Here is a 22,220-nt window from a genome sequence, read left to right as displayed (position 1 = left end):
ATATGTATGTTAAAGAAGGCCGAAAGGATCCTCTCCATTTTAATGGAAATGAAGAGAAATTAGTTAGACAAAACAAGAAGGTTGTACTAACTACTTTCTTTTCATTTCCTTTGAAATGAAGAGATTTCATTCCAAACGAGGGAGGAGCTTGTTTATATAGGAGATTTTACAGGAGAGCGCGTGAAAGACACCATGAGAAACAAAAAACACAGCTTTCGCATGAACTGCGATTTCTCTCCGATTTTCACCTGCTCTGTAATCTTTTGTCAGGGAAATTCATTTCACGTGAACCAGCATATTTACTACTTATTCACGTGAATTTTTGTAATTGACTTTGACTGTTGTACAGAGGGCTGGTAAGAAAGTGGGTCCCAAAAGAATGAGGTCATTGAAGTTGTTGGGATTCAAAGAGAGAAAGAGCTTTACATTCAACTGTTGATCTACAAAATTTGTGAAAGTCTTTCTTACAGGGACTCTGCAAATTGGGGAGCCTCCAAATCGACCTCTTGTCTCATTATGCAGTTCATTAACCACTCACTACTGAAAGTCCATATTCCTTTCTTTGCAGCCAACAATGCTTCTTCCATGTCTTCTTCACATGCCACAAAGACTGTTTTGGATGCTTTCTTCACTTTATCCAGCCCACGAATAATCTGAATGTTAAATCAATAGTTAGTTAATAATGATAAATTATATATATATATATATAACCATCCTCCCCCAGGTCTGCCTACCTAAAGATATCAATTTGATGATGGCTGAGTTCAAAATTTTCAATTTCAAGTGTGTTTTTGCTGCAAAACAATGGGTGACATTCACTTCCTACAAGCCTCAATGGTTCATTTGTAAACATGGCAGTAAAAGAGAACCTTATGATGAAAAACTTGCAAATGCTCAAGTCACTTGAGCATGAACTTGTCTGACAAAAATGAAATTGTATTAACATTAGAGATTTTGTCATATCTTTTAGCTTTTCTATAAGCATTGTTTGGAGATTGAAAAACGTGTAGATCATCAATACATTCGAAAGCACGAATCTCACTAAAATATCATTTCATTCATCCTGTCATTTTGGTAACTTTTACATGCGCTAGAATGCATTTGTAAATATAAAATACAATCTACAAGATAATCAATATTCAGAACTCAGCGAGCTTCTTAAAACTTACCTCTCCACCAGCAGACCTGACAATGGCAGATAGAGTCTTAGCAGGGGGTTGAACATGAGTTGCTATGCAAACATAATACCCTTTGAGCAAAGCTTGAGGACTTGCTTTTGCTCTGAGAACTGCACATTTTAGCTCAGCTCTGTACTTCAACATATATTGTTCATCATTCAATATGTAGGGTAATTCATCTGGTAAATTAAAGTGGAAAACCAAAAAGATATATTAGAAGTGCTTAGATAATTATGAGAGTAAAAAACTAGTTAGTCCTCCTAACTCACCAACAAATCTGCCTTCACGGAAGCTTTCTTTCAACCAACTAGGTGAAACTATCCAAGCTCTGCATAATGGGCAATGCATCAATAATTATAAATCACTATGTATAGCTAAAAACCATGTATACATATGAATGAACGTAGCTCTGTGAAAGCATGAAAAATAGTAGCAAGATAAATAAGCTCTGAGAGGAAGAAACCCATACTTTATAAGAACAAACTACACAAAATTTATAGGAGCTAAAATAAAAATAAAATCCTCAAAATAACAATGCTGAGCACAAAGGAACTTACTCTTGCAGGTAATAGGCATCTACAATTAATTTTTCAATTTCTTCCCTCTTTCTTCCAAGTAATTGTGACTGTCAAGAATACAATTTGTTCTCTAGACATTGTAATTGATACTAACAAAGTTAAGTTGCATAACATCAGAAGAGGGCTTAGTTTAATACCACTTAAAGAAACCAATAACCTTGACCAGTATCAAACTCGTAGATTGTGTACTTACAAGGTATCAAAAATATGCAAGAACAGTGTAAGCAACTTACTAAGTTAAACCAAATAAATAATGGATAATAATCAACAAGTAACTGAGATCTTCTTTGAAGTTCCTGGTCATCAGATAAATTCTCTTTTCAAATAGATAGATTTTTTATTAATAATCTCACAATCCCTCATATGAATCACATAAAAATAGGAGTAACTAAAAACACTAATATCCAAACTTACATGAACAGCAACAACAAAAAAAAAGCCCCGGTGTGAAGTTAAAAAAATAACTGAAAATAATGAGAAAGAGAAAACACAGTTCAACTTGGAAACAACAAAATAGCACAAGACCTAACTTTGGATGACACTGCAATTACCATGTATGAAAAAACAAAATTCGGGATTAAATCCGAATTCAGAAGATAATCAAGAAAAAATGGAAGACCAGCCAGTTCACATTGAGATTTCAAGAAAAAGATTTCAAGGATCTCCCCTTCGGGGAAATAATGAGACATACAAAATCTTATTTATTAAAGAAAAAAAAAGTGGGTGGCCTGAAATGTCCAAGGTGGTTACTCACTGCAGATCCAGTGAGTTAGTAAATGTGATCAAGTTCAGCAATGAAAGCAAAGAGTATGAATCCATGTGGCGTTGCTTTTTAAGAATAAGACTAACCCTGAAGACAGAGCAGTGCAGAAATTCAATGTTTTTCTCACTTTTCCCGTGACAACATGTGTGCTTAAACTTCCATCAGAGACAACAGCACCACCAAGGTCTTCAATTACCTATATATATGAAAAAAATTAATGCTCAACAACAAAAAACTCTATACATGTTACATGTAATACCGCAAGATAAATGGAAATTTATGCTTTTCATAAGATAAAACAAGGATCCCCTATGATATCAATATGGGATTAATTCCAAACAAGGTAACTAGACTGGGTATACCTTTATGAGATGATTTCTCTTAGCATCATCAGCAATATTCATCAAAATGATTCTAAAGCATTCTCTCTTTGACTGAAAATCTGTACTGGCCAAAGCTTCTGGCATTACATTAACTGATCCATGTTCTTCAGCAATCTTTTCCATGCAATTACGACTCCATGGAACTCTAGGAGTATCTCTCACCAAAGATGTGTTTTTTGAAGTCTCCAAGGAACATCCTTGAAAACAAGAATCATTCTCAACACTTCCGAAAGCTAAGCCACAGGTAGAATCTACCTGACAGTCAATTGAATGACTTCCCTTTACTTTTTTTGACTTCAATGAGGATAAAGAGGCTTCCCAAACCCTCCTCTTTGCACCTTGTGTAGAACAAGAACAATGCTTCACATTCGGATCAGCTCCTTTCTTGGATAGCTCTGGACCACTAGCCATGTTATTGCAGTCTGCTCCTGCAAAAGAAAGTGGATCCTTAGAACCACGCAATGAATCCCAACTCTAAGAACCTCTTTAAAACAGTCATGTTTGCATACATTACTGCAATAGCATCTGAATATTTGCTTGCAAAGAGATATTTAACAAGCTGGTGCTTCCAAACTACATCAAAACATATTTATGCACTCCAATTTCAACAGCATTTGAATATGGGTCTACACAGGCAGTAGAAAAAATAATATGATCAATTTTGAGGTTTTAAGGTATCTACTCATTTTGATTTTCTTGGTATTCGAATAAGGATACCCATCCAGAGGAAGAAACCAAGTGTTCTTACGATGCTGAAAACAAAATCCACTCCAGTAAGATGTTCAAAGATCAGAGTTGTTTTTAATTTTCTCTACTATGAAACCACGGTAAATTTTCAAAGAAATGACGTAACTACTACCTACCACCTAAATTGTCGTCCTCCCTGGAGAGCCCATCATTCATCAACCCTTCAGTTGAAATTTTTTCATTTCTAGAATGTCCAAGCTGTTGAACTCCACAAGCAGCAGACGACGAACTCTTCTCATGAGGCTTTAATGGCAAACGCAATCTTAACAAATCTGCAGCATTATCTGAACAATCCTTGTTAAGATGCGAAACCATTAGGGTTGAACCACCAGGAAAGCATAATGCTCTACGTATGTCAGCTTTAATAGGTAGCCTGCGAGGTCTACCCTTGGCATTCACCTGTGCTATTGATACAAATCCCTGCAATTGTAATCATTTTTGTGAAAAAAAAAAAAAAGTAACCAGTACAATCTGAAAGGTATTACTTTATTTTAGACATTTCCTTCTCAATGAAGTGTAACTTCGAAAAAATAAACATAAAATCTTGCTTACACAACTCTATCCATTTTCATTATATATATATATATATATATATGAAAAGATAATTTTACAATAATCATCAAAACCAACAAGCAGCTATGCCTTCAAGTCTATGACTTTGTCCTGCTCCAGGCTTCACCAATATTTCATCACTAATTACCTGTTTAAGCCAAAACCCCTCAGATTCCTTGTCTCCCCAACAGAATATTGTGCGAATACCAACACTTTGCAGTCTCCTTCTCAATTCCATGTACAACAGGCAACCGAAACCCTGAAAATGTCAATTAACTTTACAAAGTAATTTCTCTTTGAGTTGCATAAGTACTACTAGATCAACAAAACAAGGGAGGAGGGAAGGACTTAAAAGTATATGGATGAGAAATAATATATGCAAAACATAACAAAGTGAACATCTAGTTGTTTGTAGTGTAAGCATGCTTCAAAATATGTATTTTGTTATCGAATCTTGAAATACAAAGAGATCTGAAATTTAGGGTACCCTCAAAGAACTAAAATCATGTTAAATGAACTTTTCAAGTTGTAAGCTTGCTAAATCCCTCTTTGCACTATGTATCTAACTTCCCTGTTTGGAAATCCTAATAAAGGTAATTGCTTTAATTTCTCCATTATATGATATGAAACCAAGGGAATGAAAATTAGTCCTCAAACTAGACACTGGACATTGTTTTTTTGGAATGCAATTCCATTCCTTGCAGTGGAACAGCCTGCATTTAATTACATCTTTAACCATGAGAAACCACAAAATGACATGGAAGGGAAATGCAAATGAAGGAAAGAAAAGAAAATACCTTGTGTTGGTAAATTGACCTAACGGCAGCAAGAGGGATCTCAGCATGTTGAGTATCAGCAGGAATTATTTGATAAGTAATTGCAGCTATAACCTACATAGTTACAATAAAAGAGAATAAAAAACCAAGTGAACATACTAAAGAAACTAGCTATATATCTCCACTGACGTGTTGATTCTGCTGACTGAAATGCAGAATTTTAATACTGTGCTGGGGAAACAACAAAATTTAGAGGGAAAGACACAAGGAGCATATGCGACTATGCCGCCTGTTTAACTAATTGTGCCCTCACAAGCTTCTATAAGCTACATTTCTTCTTTGTTTGCACTAATTCGTTCTCGAATGTCACCCATAGGACACAATATCAAGGAATGTTTGACTTGAAACAAAAGCAAATTTTTTCTCATTCAATAAGAACACAAAGAGAGTCGTGTTTTAAAATAAGGTGGAAATGGATACATATTTGTGCACAATACAAAATTGATATCATACTGCACCTATTTCTCATTTACGAGGCACAAGTTAACACCCCTTCCACTTATACATTATTAAACATGCCTAAAACCGCATGGCAAACCTACCTCTCCGAATTCTCCCAAAGAGTTGGATTTCAAAAGCAACGTACAATACTTCCTGCCAAAAAAAAAAAAAAAAAAAAAAATTGTATTTATGATTGAAAGCTACTTTGACCTTGCTATTCAACTTAGTATCAGACATGCTACAAATTTCAAAACGCATATGTAATTATGCAGTAATAGACATTCAGTTAGCATAGCATAGTTCATACATAAGATTTAATAACAGGTGAAACTTTCAAAACCATTATAGGCATACAATGCAGGACATTTTTATACCCATTTGTTACACATCTTTCCAGGAACATCGACTGCTTTCCAGTATTGGCAGCATAATTCATTGCGGGAAGCTCCTTCATGTACATCTTTAGTACTTCCTGCAAGACGGATTGATAAAGAGTGTACCCTTTTCTACCTAATAAATTCAAGCATAAAGCACAAGCAGATAGACATGTGTGTGCGTACACATAGAGCGACGTACCTGAAGATAAGATTTAGTACAGCTATCGGCGTCCTTAGGATTAAGTAGCATTAAAGAAACTTTCTCCCCCTCCTCTAAATAAGCCAGAGAAAAAAAAAAAAAAAAAGTTTCATTCGATAAATACCCATCAAATTATTATAATATACACCTCCAAAATTCTCAAGCGTCGAACATTATCAACAAATTTTCACAGTTCAAAACATAATGTACCTTTCCCTTCAGAATCCGAATCCCCAATATGACTACTGATCTTTCTATTCATCTCTTCCATCACTGCTTTAAACAGCAACCCAAATGAGAAAAAAACCCATTTCAAACCCTTTGTTTGTTTCCTAAGAAAACGTAGGAAAATAAAAAGAAAGAAACATTGCAAATCCTGCCCCTGTTGAATTTCAGTAAATTCCATACTTTCCTTCGTTTTCTCGGCAACCAAACGAACTGCAAATCCAGTGGAACCAAACCGTAAGTGGGTTGAATCAGTACCTGATATTATGACCCTTGCGCCTTTGTAGAGTGAGATTTGGAGGCTGTTGGGGTCCGATTGGAAGCTGAAGTTGCTTGCTTCGACCGTGACCTCGCAGTTACCTGTGAGAGACGGAAATGTAAAAGAAATTAGGAATGGGCTTAATAAAGTATTTGATTACTAGGGTTAGGATTTTTTGTTGTCTGTGATTTACCGATTGGAATTGGAGCGGAAGACGATGAAGAGATTTTTCTTCGCGCCATTGCTTGGTGCGGTTTCGTTTGGAAGTGTGAGTAGCAAGTTACCGCTTTATCATTTTTAAATGAGCGGGAAATGCAAATGTTTGTGGGACCCTTTTTTTTTTTAAATATGAATCACTTTTGTAAATTGGACGTACGGCCACGACATTCACCTGAGAAAAAGGAAAAGCAACGCGTGAGCATCCAAGACGTGCACGTGTATGCCATTCAGATGCTTCGCCACATCAGCGTCCAATCTAACGTGGCTGCTATCGCCCATGCATAACATCCTTGCCCTACACGTGTCGCCCCCAAACCCTCCAAAATTCAAACTAACGTATACATATACGTCATGTATATATATGTACACCAACCGCTCAGCCATCTTCGATTTCAAACACAAATGCAGTTGATTCCCATGTCTCTCACGGTCACAGCCTCCTCCGCCACCGTGTCACCTCCATGGGAAGTCATCGTGCTTGTTGCTCACCGCCTTGACGTCAGAAGCCTCGCCGTCGCCTCCTGTGCGTGCAAGTCATGGTCAATTTCCATGTCCTCTGACCATCTCTGGAAGCCCATTTGCGACACCCATTTCCCTTCTATTTCCAACCTCCATTTCATCGCCGAATTCAGCGTTCCATACCGCCGTCTCTACTCCATCGGCCACGCCGCTGCCAAGCGCCGCGTCCAGACGCCCGGCAATCCCCGGCTTTCCCTCGGCAGCCTCGTCTTCACCATCAACATCCTCACCAAAAACTCCCCCGTTGTGACCCTCGCCAAGCCCTGCGAAGAACTGCTCGTCGACCCCAATGGGGTGTTCAAATTCGACATCGACGTGAACTCCGAGTGTAGCTTTGCGGGTTTGGAGGATGTGAAAATCACGTGGAATGTGGTTTTGAGAGGGTGGAGAGGGGTTTTTACGATGATGGATTGCGAGGGGAAGGTGAGTCTTTCTCCCGGGTCCGAGGGGTGGTTCTCGGAGGAGCTTCCGTCGCCGGGATGTTGCTCTAGCGCGGCGGCGGTGAGCGGAATGGTGGCGGATTTGAAGATGGGGTTTTGTAGGAAGAGGGAGAGGGGTGGTGGGAAGTTTAAGGGTAGCAAGCAGGTGAGTGTGGGGATTTTGAGTATTGTGAATTGGAGGTATGTAACTGTGGATGACGGTCTAAGGTACCTGCAGCATTTTCTTCTTCCTTGTGATGTGTAATTAATGTAATGCAACCATAACAACTTTTTTTTTTTCCTTTCTCTTTTTTTGATGGAAAAAAATAATAATAATAAAATAAAATAAAATAAAATCTCGATGAGGGCCCATTAATCCATTATGTGATGCTTGCTTTCATGTTCTCTGCAATATTCATCTTTGGGTTTGATTTTTGGAAAGAGTGGTTTCATGATGTTTATAATCTAATCTTATGTGTTGAGAGATGTTACATTGTATGTCGAGTAATTAATTTTCTTCCTTAAAAATAAAAAAAGAAACCAAAAAGTAGTAACGAGAGACTTACCTAAGTAGCAGTCATAGGCTTAGAAAAAAAAAAATTAGCAGTCATAAAGATATAATGAAGTGATTTTATAGAGTTTTATTCCTAATTCCAACTAGATCCTTTTGAGGTTGAACTCTACATGATTATGAGCCATTATTTGCTAATTTATCTCAAATGATACCAATAGGATAATATATGTGTGCATTTTAATGGGTAACTACTCTCTCACTCTCTCTCTCTCTATATATATATATTGGTACCAATATATACTATTTTCTTATAAATAATGAGATGACTCCAACCTTAATAGTATGGGTGACAATATTGCAAATTTTTTAAAGTTTAAATGATTTATTACTGTTATGCATGCACTTCTGAGATTTTTTTCATGCATTAAGAAAATAGAAAGAATAAAAGTAGTTAACATATCTAAGTGGACCCAATCCCATTATTTTAGGCTTTTGGATTAGATCAATTGTGTTCAACTATGTATATTGATAAAAACTCTATAACTCTATAACTCTTTTATCTCCCAACAATTACAAATATATTGAAAGATTATGGGGTAAATGAAGTTTTTCTTAAAATTAACAAAAGGTTGAATAAAAATTGAAATAAATTGATCATTAGAATATTAAATTAAATAATTAAAATATGTCATTTATTTTATATATATATATATACGTGTCCACACATGAGAATAGAGAGGGGGGATTCAAATTAGTGATTTCCGCTTCATAAGGCGTGGTCAACAGCCGATTAAGCTATCTCTTGGAGACCATTTCTTATCAATTTAAGATGTCATAATTGATTAATTAACTTGGTATCATAACAAAATTTGAACACACCTTTTTTCTATAATTTACCTCTCATGATTTAATTGAATCATCATTTTTAAACGAATCTACAATGTTCTTATAATTATTTTACAACTTGATGACGTTAGTTACTAAATTGTTTTGAACATCATCTAATAATGCACTAATACATACGTATCAACAAGTTGTATTTTTCTTTGTAAAATATGAAGCAAGCAACAAATAATAGGCCATCTATTACATTCACTTTTATTTTCTTTCCACGAAAGAAAGAAAAAAAAATATTGGAACTACCAAAAAAATTATGTATTTGCAGCTGTAAACGATCAAAGTTACTGGTGAGCTCGTTCGGGATCGGCTCGATTATTAAATGAGCCGCTCGTGAACATGAAACTATACTTGATTATTAAACGATACATATTAGTATAAAACCTGGCTCACTCGTTTAAAGTTCATGAACATACTCGTATAGGGGCTCGACTCGCTTTATTAGCGTGACTTATATATATATATATATATATATATATATATATATATATATACACACTTATTAAATAGTTTATATATTATATTTATGCTTATATATTATGTAGCATAAATACTAAATATATACTGTTAAAATACTAATAATGTAGTCATATAGTGTATAACTATTTATAGTTAACTATTGTATTGTGTGTATTAAACTAAGTTAACTAATTAGTTAAAAAAAAAAAAGTTATATAATATGTTATATAACTTTTTTTTTTCTTTTTTTTTTTTTAAAGTCAATTTCATATATTAGTATTATTAACCATGTATATTAAACATTTTTTTGCTACTATTAAGTGTTAAGAGTAAACTCTTTTTCCTTGAAATTGTTTGCTTATAAGTGTCACACACCAATAAAATAAAATCAAGCACACATCTCTCACAATAATAGTTAGCTTGTCCAGTTGTCTCACATGGAAAAAGCAAAAAATCTTTCTCACCTAAGTAATATATAAAAAGGATGCAAGCATCTCTTACTGAGCCAAGTTAGTTTTTTTTTTTTTTTCCAAAAAGTTTGAATTAGCTAAGCCAGCTCGACTGGCTTGGCTCACCTACTAGATGAGCTCGAGCTCGGCTCACACAAGGAATTTTCCTTAGCGAGCTGAGCCAAGCTTAAATTTTAGAGCTCGGCTTGAGCTCGAGTTCGTAAAAATTTAAAATGAGCCAAGCTTGGATAGCCCTAGCTTGCCTTGTTTACAGCCCTCTCCTAGTTAATTTTGGATTGAAGAATATCCAATTTATTGCTAGGATTTATTCTTAGAAATCTTAAAGCCATAAATAGGACACATGTCCACTAACCAAAAATAATAATAAAATTTTATTTTAAAATTTTAAAAATAATAAAAAATTAGAAAATATTTTAAAAAAATTAAGGGTAACCGGCCTGCCAATTGGGGGTGGTCCGGCCACCCCAATGGCCAAACTAAAAAAAAATTGTTTGGGCGGTTTGGGGTGGTCGAAACCACCCCATGGCCCAACGGGATTGTCCGGCTACACTCTAGGGCCAAACTAAAAAAAAAAAAAAATTGAATGGGGGTGGGCCTAGGGGGTGCTCAAACCACCCCCGTTGTAGTCCGGCCACCCCCTATGGGCTGGCTGGCTACCCTTAGTTTTTTTAAAATATTTTATAATTTTTATTTTTATTTATTTTTTAAATCTAAAATAATATTTTATTATTATTTTTGGTTAATGGACCATTGGACATGTGTCCTATTTATGGCTTTAAGATTTATTCTTAGAAATTTTAGCCATAAATTGAATATTCTCCGGTCCAATTTGGATTAGAGAGGATCCTATTCCAATAAATTGGGTCAGAATAAATTTTGGCGCTATTATTATGTTGAGTAATAGGGCTATAAGTAAACCAGTATGTTCAACAAATATAAACAAGTAGATGATATAAAAAAAAAAAATTTATTAAAAAATGGTAATAATTGATATAAAATGAGTATCAATTTAGCCTTATTTAAAAAGGCTAAACATAATAAATCAATCTTATTATGTTTAGCCTTATTTATACTGTTAATGATTGTAAGGATAAATTGGGCAGTTAAAAAAAAAAAAAAAACCATAGCAAAATCCAAACTCTGCGTTTGCAGAGCCCGGTCCCTCGCACTCTTGCTCGTTTCTCCCCCGCTTCTCTATCTGTGCATCAGTGAGGGAAAGAGAGAACTACCATTCTCGCATCTCGAAGAAATGGCTGTATTGATATCTACGACCACTCTCCCTGCAGCTACGACCAAGCTGAGCTCGAAAGGTTTCAGCAATAGCATCATACAAGAAAAACCAATCACAGAAAGTCGTATTTTCACAGGTAAAAATTCACTCTCTCTCTCTCTCTCTCTCATTTTACTTAACTTTCTTGAATTAAAACCCACTTTCCAAAATCACTGTTTTTTTTTTTCCTCAGGCTTGAGTTTAGAGATAAACAAAAAACATAGCAAGAAAGTTTCATTGGTTAATTTAGCAGTAAAGCATAACCAAACAACGATTGAAACAACTCAGAAAGTTAGTGGGAGATTTACGCCAAGAAAATTAGGTAGAAACCCGGTTTTGAGTGAGGGAAGGGATGAGGATGAGAACTATGGGCCTATTTGTCCTGGTTGTGGGGTCTTTATGCAAGATAAGGACCCAAACCTTCCTGGGTATTATATAAAAAGGAGTGTGACAGTCGCAGAGCTGTCAGAGGGTGAGGAAGGCATGGTGAGTGAGTTAGGGTTTGAAGATGAAGAAGAGGAGGAGGGGTTTGTGAATGACATTGAGGGTGAATTTGATGAGAGTGATGAGGGGGAAGGTGATTTGGAAACGGAGGATGAGTTTGATTGGGATTCCGATGAATTGGAAGCTAAGTTAATGGAGGAAGAGGAAGAGGAAAAGTTGGATTTGGATGGATTTACTCCGGCGGGGGTTGGTTATGGTAATATTAATGAGGACACAATTGAGAAGGCCAAGAAGAAGAAGGTGTCGAAAGCGGAGAAGAAGAGGGTGGCTAGGGAGGCTCAGAAAGAGAAAGAAGAGGTTACAGTGTGTGCTCGGTGTCATTCACTGAGGAATTATGGGCAGGTGAAAAACCAAACGGCTGAAAACTTGATACCGGATTTTGATTTTGATAGGCTGATCGCTACCCGGTTGGTGAAACCCGCTGGGAATGCGAATGCTACTGTCGTGGTTATGGTTGTTGATTGTGTTGATTTTGATGGCTCTTTCCCAAAACGGGCAGCAAAATCGTTGTTTAAGGCATTGGAAAGAGCCAGAGATGACCTGAAGCTTAGCAAAAGGTTACCAAAGCTTGTTGTTGTGGCTACAAAGGTTGATCTTCTGCCATCGCAAATTTCACCTGCTAGGTTAGATAGATGGGTTCGCCATCATGCTAAGGCTGGAGGAGCACCCAAGCTAAGCGGGGTTTATTTGGTTAGTTCCCAGAAGGATTTGGGTGTGAAGAATCTGTTGTCCTTCATCAAGGAATTGGCTGGTCCTCGAGGGAATGTGTGGGTAATTGGGGCTCAGAATGCTGGCAAGTCTACTCTAATCAATGCATTTGCAAAGAAAGAAGGGGCAAAAGTTACAAAGCTCACGGAGGCCCCAGTTCCTGGAACAACTCTTGGCATTTTGAGAATTGGAGGGATTTTGTCAGCCAAGGCTAAGATGTTTGACACTCCTGGACTTCTACATCCTTATTTAATGTCCATGCGATTGAACAGGGATGAGCAGAAGATGGTAGAAATACGGAAGGAGCTACGGCCTCGGAGTTATAGGATCAAGGCAAGTTCTTTGTTACTGTATCGCAAGATACTTTTGACCTACACCTTCATAGATACAGTTGTATGCATATATGTATGTATTATACACTTATTTTAACTAAGAGCTTATAGAAGAATAGTGGATGAAAGTTCTTATAAGTGAAACCACTCATTGACTGTCCGCACCTGCTTAAGTATCTAACTTGTACATTGTTTCATATGAACCATTATGTATTCCAATTGAGTCGCAATTAACGGAAGGAAAAGTTCCTCACAAGAATTATCATGAAGTAGAAAAAGTACTAGAAGTTCTGATTGAGCTCTAGAAAAAGAAGAGGAAATCGGGTATCAATTTTTATGTTGATTTTTCAACATGATTTTTGAAGAAACATTAGCTTGACCTTATTAAAATTTATTCTTTCTTCTGATCTCTGTTTCTTTAATAGTCATTTTAAAATGATATGTGGGCCCTCTTTTCATTAATTTATGGGAGTAGCATTGTAGCAAGTCACGATGACCAATTCAAGTGCCTTAACTAAAGACTATTGGAATTCACTGCATCAGATTCTGATGTACACTTGTCCAATTCATCTTATGTTAATCCCAGTACCAATGGGAAACATGCCTAGGGAAACATGTTTTAGAGAAGCAAGCATGGGAAAAATGGACATCATAATAATAATTATTGGGGATTTTTCTCCCTTTTCTGTTATTATGTTAATATGCCTATTGCTTCAAACACTTTAATATATGCTATACAGGATAAGTTTCAATGTTAGACAGTTGAATTAGCTGTGTAGATAATTATATTTGTGTTTGAGATGAATATGATACCTTTATCTTTTTGTATTGTTAGCCTCGTCATCTATAACTGTATAGAAATGTACAATCTATTATGAACATGATAATTATATCAGAATCTATGATCCTATTCTGGATCTGATAGTCTTAGCATGTTTAATGTTTGCAGGCTGGGCAGGCCATTCATGTTGGTGGTCTTATGAGGCTTGATCTTAGTCAAGCTTCTGTGGAAACAATTTATGTCACAATTTGGGCTTCTCCAAATGTTTCTCTACACTTGGGAAAGATAGAAAATGCTGATGAGATTTGGAGAAACCATGTTGGTGTTAGGTTACAGGTAAAATTTTTTTTATCCAAATGGGATACAGTAACTATCGTGTCACACATATCCCCCACCCCCAAGAAATAAAAAAGGAAAGGGAAAGAAGAATAGTATTACAAATTTTAACTGGTTCTATGTTGCAGATTGGATTCCAAGTGCAAGTGGCACTTGTTGGGGCCCAATGACATTTTTGGGTCTATTCTTCATGAGTTAACACTCAATATATCACAACTAAGTTAGTCAAAATATATGCTGCTTTTAAGTACTTTGTTTATATCTAGAATTAGGGGGAGAGGAGCTCCCGGGGAAACTCTTTCATCGCTTTTTTAAAAGAGGTAAATAATATGATTGAACTGTAGATCTGGACGTACATATTACCTTTTTTTAAAAAAAAAATTGGTGAGTGTTACATACACTCTGTTAGTCTTGAAGATCACACCCTTCAAACTATTCTTGTGTAGGGAAGAGGTGCCATTTTGAACTAGAGCTCATTGTGAGTGAAGAAAATATGTTCAGCTAGGATGATAAATGAACAAAGCCGTACACGAATAGGCACGTGCTTGGCTCGGGATCGGCTCATTTATTAAATGAAATTTACGCTTGTTTATTAAACAATCCAAACTTGCATAAACACGAGAAACTAGAAACTAGAAAGGGCCCATAACTTGAATCCACTCAAAACTATAGGCATCTTTTCTGTTCTATCCCAAAAAAAGAACTCTGCTCTTTTGTTGTTGTAGTGCATAAACTCCTATTGGCAGTGCATGTTGAAGTCAACTTGTTCAAAACACCTCTCTCAACTTATGAGGCATGCCCTTCGGCCAGCCAGCCCTTTAGAGATATATGACAAAATGGCAACTACAATCCCAAGATGGATAGATCTTGGTTGGTTCTCAGGAATTTGTTCTTCATGAATGAGCCTTTCTTGTATGAGAACTAAAAAGGAATACAAATTGCGTTATATTGGTTCCCAGGCTGCATAATGCACCAGTTGCATACGTATAGTGCATATTATCTTTTGAAATATTTAGAATGCTTTCTTAAAATTGTATAAGAGTGCACTCTTCCTGCTGGTTGGATTAGAAGAGTCCAACATTGGTTTTCTCATTAGATCACCGTAGATTTTGCCCATGGACATCATATGCCTCCATTATAGAAGCCAACTTGTTGTAGGGTGAGATTTCCAGGTGGGTTGGCCCTTCAGGGTCACACTTGCTCTTGCATTGAAGTTATATATATGTTGATTCCTATTCTTTTAAATTTTTATCTCACCGACGGAAGGGGAGATATAGGGGAATATTATGCATGGAGTATGAGGCGAACATTGACATCTTAATCGAGATGAATTGATGAGTTGGAAATTTTTTAAAGGTTTCTAGCTGTTTTTGTTCTATTGCCTACATGCACATTTATTTCTGTAAAGAACATTGTTATCGTCTTCTGTTTGCTGTTGAGACATTTAGCTGCAGGAGTTAAAATAGATTCCTTTTAAGGGTCTGATAATTTTTTCCCCATTTCCTATTTGGTAAGTTTTAAAAACTTTGTTTTTTTTTTTTGTTTTAATAATAAATTTTTTTTTTTTCCAAATAGCTCTCCAATTTTGGTTTTACCAAAAATGTCATGGCCATTAGCTGCGATTGGATTTAGTTTCCAAAGCACATACAGAACTTCTTTTTTGGTCTAGGTGCATCATGACGAAAAAAAAAAAAGAAAAAAAAAGTAACAATAATAGATAATAAAAGAATTTAAGAACTCCAAAATGGTAATGTCAAAAATAGTTGTCCGAAATGTCTATCTTGCTCAGTAATATGATGACATGCAATTTCTAACAATTGGTGCAAGAGCAATCACAAGATCTCTCTTCTACAACTTTCCTTGTTTTCTAAACAACTTTACCCTGAAATCTAGTATCCTTGAAAGGTTATCGAGAGGCAAGTGCATCTTAAATTATTGATATATGCGGGTGCTTGTGATGAAAGTGGACAATGTGTATGTTTCAGTTATTTTGTACTACAAATATGGCTGTTATCTAGTACCATGAGGATTTGAAGTTAATCACATCATCTTAGGGGAATCTACCTTTCAAATCATAATCCTCGATGAAAAGAATACTGCCTTTTTTTTCTTTTTCAAAACATTAATGGGATCATATGTATTGTGTGGTATTAAGGTTTTGATTTATGTAAATTTAACTGGTGATAAAGGGAGGAATGCAGTTCCTTCTAGGTGATGGAATTTAACTTTGAATGCCTGGAAAACAATGAGATTACTTTGTCTTGATATTTTTGTAAATTACAATTGCTCTTCTAATACATGGTATAGTTTGTATAACTGTATTTGGGTTTTTCTTGTCTCAGCCTCCCATTGGCACAGAACGTGCTTCTGAATTAGGCAAATGGGAAGAGAGGGAAGTGAAAGTGTCTGGAACAAGCTGGGATGTGAATAGCATTGACATTGCAGTGGCTGGTTTAGGTTGGTTCTCTTTAGGTCTCAAAGGTGAAGCAACCTTGACATTGTGGACATATGATGGCATTGAAGTAACATTAAGAGAACCTTTGGTTCTCGACCGAGCGCCATTTATTGAGAGACCTGGGTTTTGGTTACCAAAGGCCATATCTGTTGCTCTTGGCACCCAAACTAAAGTTGAAGCTCAAAGAAAGAAAAAGCTTCAGGAAGTGAGTACAGATTTCCTTTCTGATGTGTCCGTTTGAAGAGAGAATACAAGAAGAGAAAAAGCCACGACCAGTTTGTTACTTTTCCGTTCAGATTCAGTAGCATGATTGAGCTTGAGGCTGTTAAAAGCTAGCCTAGGTATTGATTAAAAAAAAAAAAGAGGTTCATTTCTTCATGTTATATATAAAGCATCCAGATTTTTGGCAGATGGGTGCAAGTAAAGGATTTAACTTTCCTATATTAAGAGTAGTAATCTAAATCATTGCTGCTGTTAAACTGATGGATAAATGACATCAAGGGAAGGAAGGGAGTGTGTAATTAGTGTTGGATGAGATGCTAATCTTTGTAAATTTAACATGAATGATTGCAATGCCAGTGTATATTAGATATTTGATTAAATGGTTTTTCTCATTAGAAAAACTCACTTGAGTTCATTTTAGAGAATCATGCAAGTGGCTGTTGATCAAAACCTCACCACAAATCTATTCAAAATTCAGGGGGATTCCCTGAAATTTGGGCAGCCTAATAGCGGCGGATTGTGGCCCACGTTCTAGGCTGCCGGGGCAGGTGAAACTCGCTCGACGACCTAAAACGAAATTTATAAAAAAATTTATTGGGAAAGGAATAGAAACTGGAGATTTGTGGGCAATCCTTTTTTATAGGATTTTTAACAAGCATAAACCACAATTAGCCTGGAAGCAATGTTCACGACGATTCCGAAAATGTGGCTTTCAATCAATTCCTCCAAATGGATTATTACCATTATTATTATTATTATTACCATTATTATTATTATTATTATTATTATTATTCACATTTTGGGTATTGGAATTATTTGGAATTTGGATTTGGGCTATAAAGTGAAAGTCAACAAAAAAGACAGCTGGCGCTGACTTGGCAGCCGTACAGTCAATATCAGTGGGCTGGTTCGGTTCAGTGGGTTCACCGAACCTCAAACGTGTAGCTCCCGTCCCAGCGAACGAGATATATATGTATATATATATGACCCCAATCCTCACGCTGTACACGTATATTTCGCTGAACGGGGAACCAAAAGCTTCATTTCAACGAAAAGGCAGAGAGAGTTTGTTGGATCTGAAGGTAACGGTAAAAATGCTCTCTCTCAGTTTCAAATTTTTTCCGTACGAGAAATTTGTGTGTGTTTTTGATTCACGAATGTGGTGGAATTTGAAGAATTTTGAGTTTTTGTTTGGTTGCTGCGAAAGCAAAGGAAAATGATTGCGAAAATGGAAATTGTTCCTCGGCTTCGCTTTCATTTAATAAATAGAAAATTTTCATTTGATATTTCAATGCGCATATATATAACCGAGTTTTTTAGGGTTTTTTTTTTTTTTTTTTTTTTTTTTGGGGAGTTTTAATAAATTATAAAAATGATTAATTATTATGAAGATGTTTCTTTTGTTTCTCGGTATATATTATTATTATTATTATTATTATTTTTTTAGAAAAAGATTTTTTCAAGCTCTAAATTCACGGGCTTTTGATAATCTTCTTCTGTTGACTTTGAATTACAGGTAAAAGAAGCAAGGGTTGGTGGAGGTGATTGAAAGCATGGCACTGGTTTCAGGAGGAAGTTCGACATTGAACCCCAACGCCCCTCTCTTCATTCCTGCCGCATTCCGGCAAGTGGAGGATTTCTCTCCGGAATGGTGGCAACTGGTCACAACCTCAACATGGTACCATGACTATTGGCTTAGCCAGCAACAGGGTGAGGATGGTTTCTATGAAAATGCTGTGGATGATGACTTTGATGTTGCTGATTTGCTGCCAGAGGCCTTTGAATTTGATGATGATGGAGAAGATTTTTCAAACATGGAAACTCAGTTTGAGGAGTTTCTCCAATTTTCTGAAAACAAAGGTGTGCACATATATTGTATGTAACATATATAACAATTAAAAAAAAAAAAACCCCAGTAGAGCATTTGACATAATAGTTATTGATTTGATATGATAGGTTTGGAAATGAATGCTGCGGCAGTGATGAAGAATCTGAAATCTTTGGAGGAAAGGGTTCCCCCCAAGTCCCCAGTTGCAGCTGCAAAATATGCAGAGAAGCCGGGAAAGAACATGAACCCAAAATTCAGCCCCCGGCGCATTCAGCAGCCCCGTTGAAGCTTTTGCTTTTGACTTTATTTTGTAGCTTATCTAGAAATAACATTTACTACCCTTTTTCTTTTTCTGCAACTTCTGTATAGAGCAAGGTTGCAACTCTTGCATCAATCCTTGTTCATTCTCGTGTCTTTGTTCTGTTTACAGTCAACTCAGCTTACCAAACCAAAAAAAAAATGTAAAAATGTTCACTGCTCTTGCATTGTGTTTAAATTCTCAAGCTTTAGCTCCTTCAAATCTTTCCATATCCTCCCTTAAAAGGGTGGTTGATCTCAAATTGTTCATAACTTGGTCTAACTTGAATTGATAGCTCAATCGACTGATAATCAGGTTCGAGAATCTCTCTTTTTCCCTCTCCTTGGGCCAAAAATATTCATATCATATCAATATCCTTGGTCTGGTGGTTAAATATCCCTAAAAATTCTAGATAATTCTAATCCTAATCCTATTTTGACATATTTGAATTGGGTTAAGCTTCCTACGGGAACAAGAACAACAATGTAAAGCAAAGATCAAAAATTAGCCAAGGATATTTTCGACATTATAGCGACTTTCCTTTGTAGGATTTGCTAATTAATTACACAATTACTCCCATATAAGCTTAACCCTTAAAACACAAACCACACAAAAAAAATAATAAAAATAAAATAAAATACATCCAATCGTGGTAGATTTTTTCCCATAACAGCATATATAATTTTATTATTTACCATATTTATCACCTTTTTATTTAGAAGAAGAAATCATAAATAATTAAATATAATAAATAAATAATAGTGATAACTGCTCTATCAGAAAATACAGAGATATTCTTGGCTAAATAGTAAATATCAATGACCGTGCGTGGCCGCCAAGAAACAGAGACGTGATCTCATGCATCCCAACCCTCGTAAGACAAAGTGACAAACCTTCAAAACCCTACATCTTCGTCAATGCGTTAATACGTGCCTCCAAAACCCTCCAAACGTTACTACGTTATATATATACAGAGGTTTTCGACTCCTATATCGTCCCAATACAAACAATGGCTTCTGCGGGACGGCTCCTAGGTCCACCGGCCGCCGGAGACCTCTCTTCCACACAAAACGCCGGTGTTGGCTCTATTGTCTCTCGAATCGACGATCTCCATCTGACCGGAAAACCACTAAACGACGATGATTACGATGATGCCTATGGCTATGGATCCTATGACGAGGAACTCCCGATAGGTTTTACGGAAAACCTCTCGCCGACGTTTTTGTCGACCGGAAACCCTTGCCTGGACTTCTTCTTCCAAGTGGTGCCCGATACCCCGTCGGAGTATCTGATCCAACAGCTCCAACTGGCCTGGGCCCACGACGCCCTGACCACCCTGAAGCTGATATGCAATCTGAGGGGTGTGAGAGGCACCGGGAAGTCAGATAAAAAAGGGTTCTACACCTCTGCTCTTTGGCTCCACAAAACCCACCCTAAAACCTTGGCTCTCAATGTCAAGGCACTTGCTGATTTCGGGTATCTCAAAGATTTGCCGGAGATTCTCTATCGGCTTCTCGAAGGCCCCGATATCAGAGAACGCGCAAAGCAAGCCTGGGAGCAGAGGAAGATGGAGAAAAAAATTGTCCGGAGTAGGAAACGTTTTTCGCGGATAAGGGCAAGTTTTCGGCAGAAAACAAAGTCTGGGAAATTTAAGAGAAGAGGTAGTAAGGGGGGGAAGAGGAGGGTTGCTTCGGAGGAGGAGGAGGAGACGATATCGAAGTACGTGGATAAGGAGAAAGCTAAGGATTTGAGGAAAGAGAGGCTGATTTCTATGGCTGCAAAGGCTTTGGATAGGTATAATAACGACTCTAATTACCGGTTCCTTTTCGATTGCGTTTGTGATTTGTTTGCTGAGCTTTTGAAATCAGACGTGGCGTTTTTGGGTTGTGGGGAGGTTCATAAGATTACTCTTGCTGGGAAATGGTGCCCGACGATCGATTCGTCGTACGACAAGTCGTTGTTAATCTGCGAAGGGATTGCGAGGCGGGTTTTCCCAAGAGAGGAGTACGAGGGAATTGAGGAGGCACATTATGTGTACAGGGTTAGAGATAGATTGAGGAAACAAGTTCTTGCTCCCTTGCATAAGGCGTTGCAGTTGCCGGAGGTCTACATGACCGCTAATGAGTGGAGCGGGTTGCCGTATAACAGGGTTGCTTCGGTGGCCATGAAGACTTACAAGTGGCAATTTAGGAAGCACGATAAGGAGAGGTTTGAGGAATATCTTGAGAAGGTGAAGAGCGGGAAGTCGAAGATTGCTGCTGGGGCATTGCTTCCCCACGAGATTATCGAGTCGCTGTATCCTAAGAATTATTATGATGATAAGGATAGTGATGAGGTGGCGGAGCTTCAGTGGGAAAGAATGGTGAGTGATGTTGCCAAGAAAGGGAAGCTCAAGAATTGCATTGCTGTTTGTGATGTTTCCGGGAGCATGAATGGGACTCCGATGGAAGTGTGCGTGGCGCTGGGGCTTCTAGTTTCGGAGCTAAGTGAGGAGCCCTGGAAGGGGAAAGTGATTACGTTCAGTGAAAATCCTCAGCTTCATTTGATTAAGGGGGATTCTCTTTTGGCCAAGACTAAATTCATAAGGGAGATGGAGTGGGGCTATAATACAGACTTTCAGAAAGTTTTTGACCAAATCTTGCAAGTTGCAGTTGAGGGCAAGCTGACAGAAGACCAACTGATCAAGAGGGTATTTGTTTTCAGTGATATGGAATTTGATGTGGCATCTGGGCAGCGTGGTGTTAATTATTATGGGTATGGCTCGTATGGGAATGTTGATCGTGGGAATGATTCGAATTCATGGGAAACAGATTATGAAGCTATACAGAGGAAGTTCAGGGAGAAAGGATACAACAGAGTGCCGGAGATTGTGTTTTGGAACCTTAGGCACTCGTCGTCAGTTCCAGTGGTTGCGAGTCAGAGTGGGGTGGCACTTGTGAGTGGGTTTTCAAAGAATATGTTGACTGTGTTCTTGGGTGAAGGTAGGATTCAGACTTCCGAGGATGTGATGGAATTAGCCTTATCTGGTGAAGAATACAAGAAACTTGTTGTATATGATTGAGATATGTAATGTAAAGCGTCTCGTGAATCTTTTTCTTATAAATTCTGAAAGACTAATCTTGAGTTGTTTGTTAGTCCTCTGGAATTTTTAATTGAGAAATTTGCTTTTCACAAATCAAGATGCATATTCTCTCTGTTGGTAATTCATTGTTTTGTATTGCTTCTGATTTCTTGCGTTGATCGGTATTTCAAGGTTTGAGTCAATTCAGCAGCTTTATACTATCTGGAACAGAATTTCTTGATTAAACAAAAATCTGTTCACTTAAATCTGGCAGACGAAGTGTAGAAAGCATTAAAGTAATTATTTTTCTTTTACTTTGCTGGTTTTTGTGGGAGGCAAATGCATGGGGGGATTCAATATTTCTATTGGACTAATATCTGATGTAATTTT

The 22,220-nt window shown here is 37.1% G+C and overlaps 5 protein-coding genes across 6 annotated transcripts; 4 read left to right on the top strand and 1 right to left on the bottom strand.

The window, feature by feature from the left end:
- Positions 1–275: 275 nt before the first annotated feature.
- On the bottom strand, positions 276–6,806 carry LOC132161903 (N-acetyltransferase). The gene is made up of 14 exons (XM_059572123.2): positions 6,732–6,806; positions 6,538–6,639; positions 6,265–6,327; positions 6,055–6,128; positions 5,853–5,950; positions 5,580–5,631; positions 4,999–5,091; positions 4,350–4,460; positions 3,766–4,069; positions 2,882–3,330; positions 2,606–2,715; positions 1,448–1,506; positions 1,170–1,357; positions 276–653 (listed from the first exon to the last, which is right to left on the bottom strand). Exons 1-14 carry the CDS (start codon positions 6,778–6,780, stop codon positions 465–467), a joined length of 1,941 nt encoding a protein of 646 aa, XP_059428106.2. The 5' UTR covers positions 6,781–6,806; the 3' UTR covers positions 276–464.
- A 366-nt stretch (positions 6,807–7,172) lies between these two features.
- LOC132162634 (putative F-box protein At5g04010) lies at positions 7,173–7,960 on the top strand. The gene has a single exon (XM_059572914.2). It carries the CDS (start codon positions 7,175–7,177, stop codon positions 7,958–7,960), a length of 786 nt encoding a protein of 261 aa, XP_059428897.2. The 5' UTR covers positions 7,173–7,174.
- Positions 7,961–11,183: 3,223 nt separating this feature from the next.
- Positions 11,184–17,061, top strand: BPG2 (P-loop containing nucleoside triphosphate hydrolases superfamily protein). The gene is made up of 4 exons (XM_059572445.2): positions 11,184–11,402; positions 11,499–12,850; positions 13,799–13,966; positions 16,309–17,061. Exons 1-4 carry the CDS (start codon positions 11,285–11,287, stop codon positions 16,660–16,662), a joined length of 1,992 nt encoding a protein of 663 aa, XP_059428428.2. The 5' UTR covers positions 11,184–11,284; the 3' UTR covers positions 16,663–17,061.
- A 522-nt stretch (positions 17,062–17,583) lies between these two features.
- On the top strand, positions 17,584–18,952 carry LOC132192360 (protein EARLY RESPONSIVE TO DEHYDRATION 15). Of its 2 annotated transcripts, none has more exons than XM_059607675.2 (3): positions 17,584–17,725; positions 18,160–18,503; positions 18,600–18,952. In XM_059607675.2, exons 2-3 carry the CDS (start codon positions 18,197–18,199, stop codon positions 18,755–18,757), a joined length of 465 nt encoding a protein of 154 aa, XP_059463658.2. In that variant the 5' UTR covers positions 17,584–17,725; positions 18,160–18,196; the 3' UTR covers positions 18,758–18,952. The 2 variants fall into 2 exon arrangements, with proteins under 2 accessions (XP_059463658.2, XP_088367378.1); XM_088511252.1 differs by having other exon boundaries at positions 17,584–17,731.
- A 709-nt stretch (positions 18,953–19,661) lies between these two features.
- LOC132161689 (uncharacterized) lies at positions 19,662–21,943 on the top strand. Its single transcript, XM_059571864.2, has one exon. The coding sequence runs from the start codon at positions 19,779–19,781 to the stop codon at positions 21,828–21,830; it is 2,052 nt and encodes a 683-aa protein (XP_059427847.2). The 5' UTR covers positions 19,662–19,778; the 3' UTR covers positions 21,831–21,943.
- The last annotated feature ends 277 nt before the right edge of the window (positions 21,944–22,220 follow it).

Source organism: Corylus avellana, chromosome 10 (genome assembly GCF_965113065.1).
Source record: "Corylus avellana chromosome 10, dhCorAvel1.hap1.2, whole genome shotgun sequence".
In the NCBI taxonomy this organism is placed as follows: domain Eukaryota; kingdom Viridiplantae; phylum Streptophyta; class Magnoliopsida; order Fagales; family Betulaceae; genus Corylus; species Corylus avellana.
This window is presented reverse-complemented; position numbering and strand designations above follow the sequence as displayed.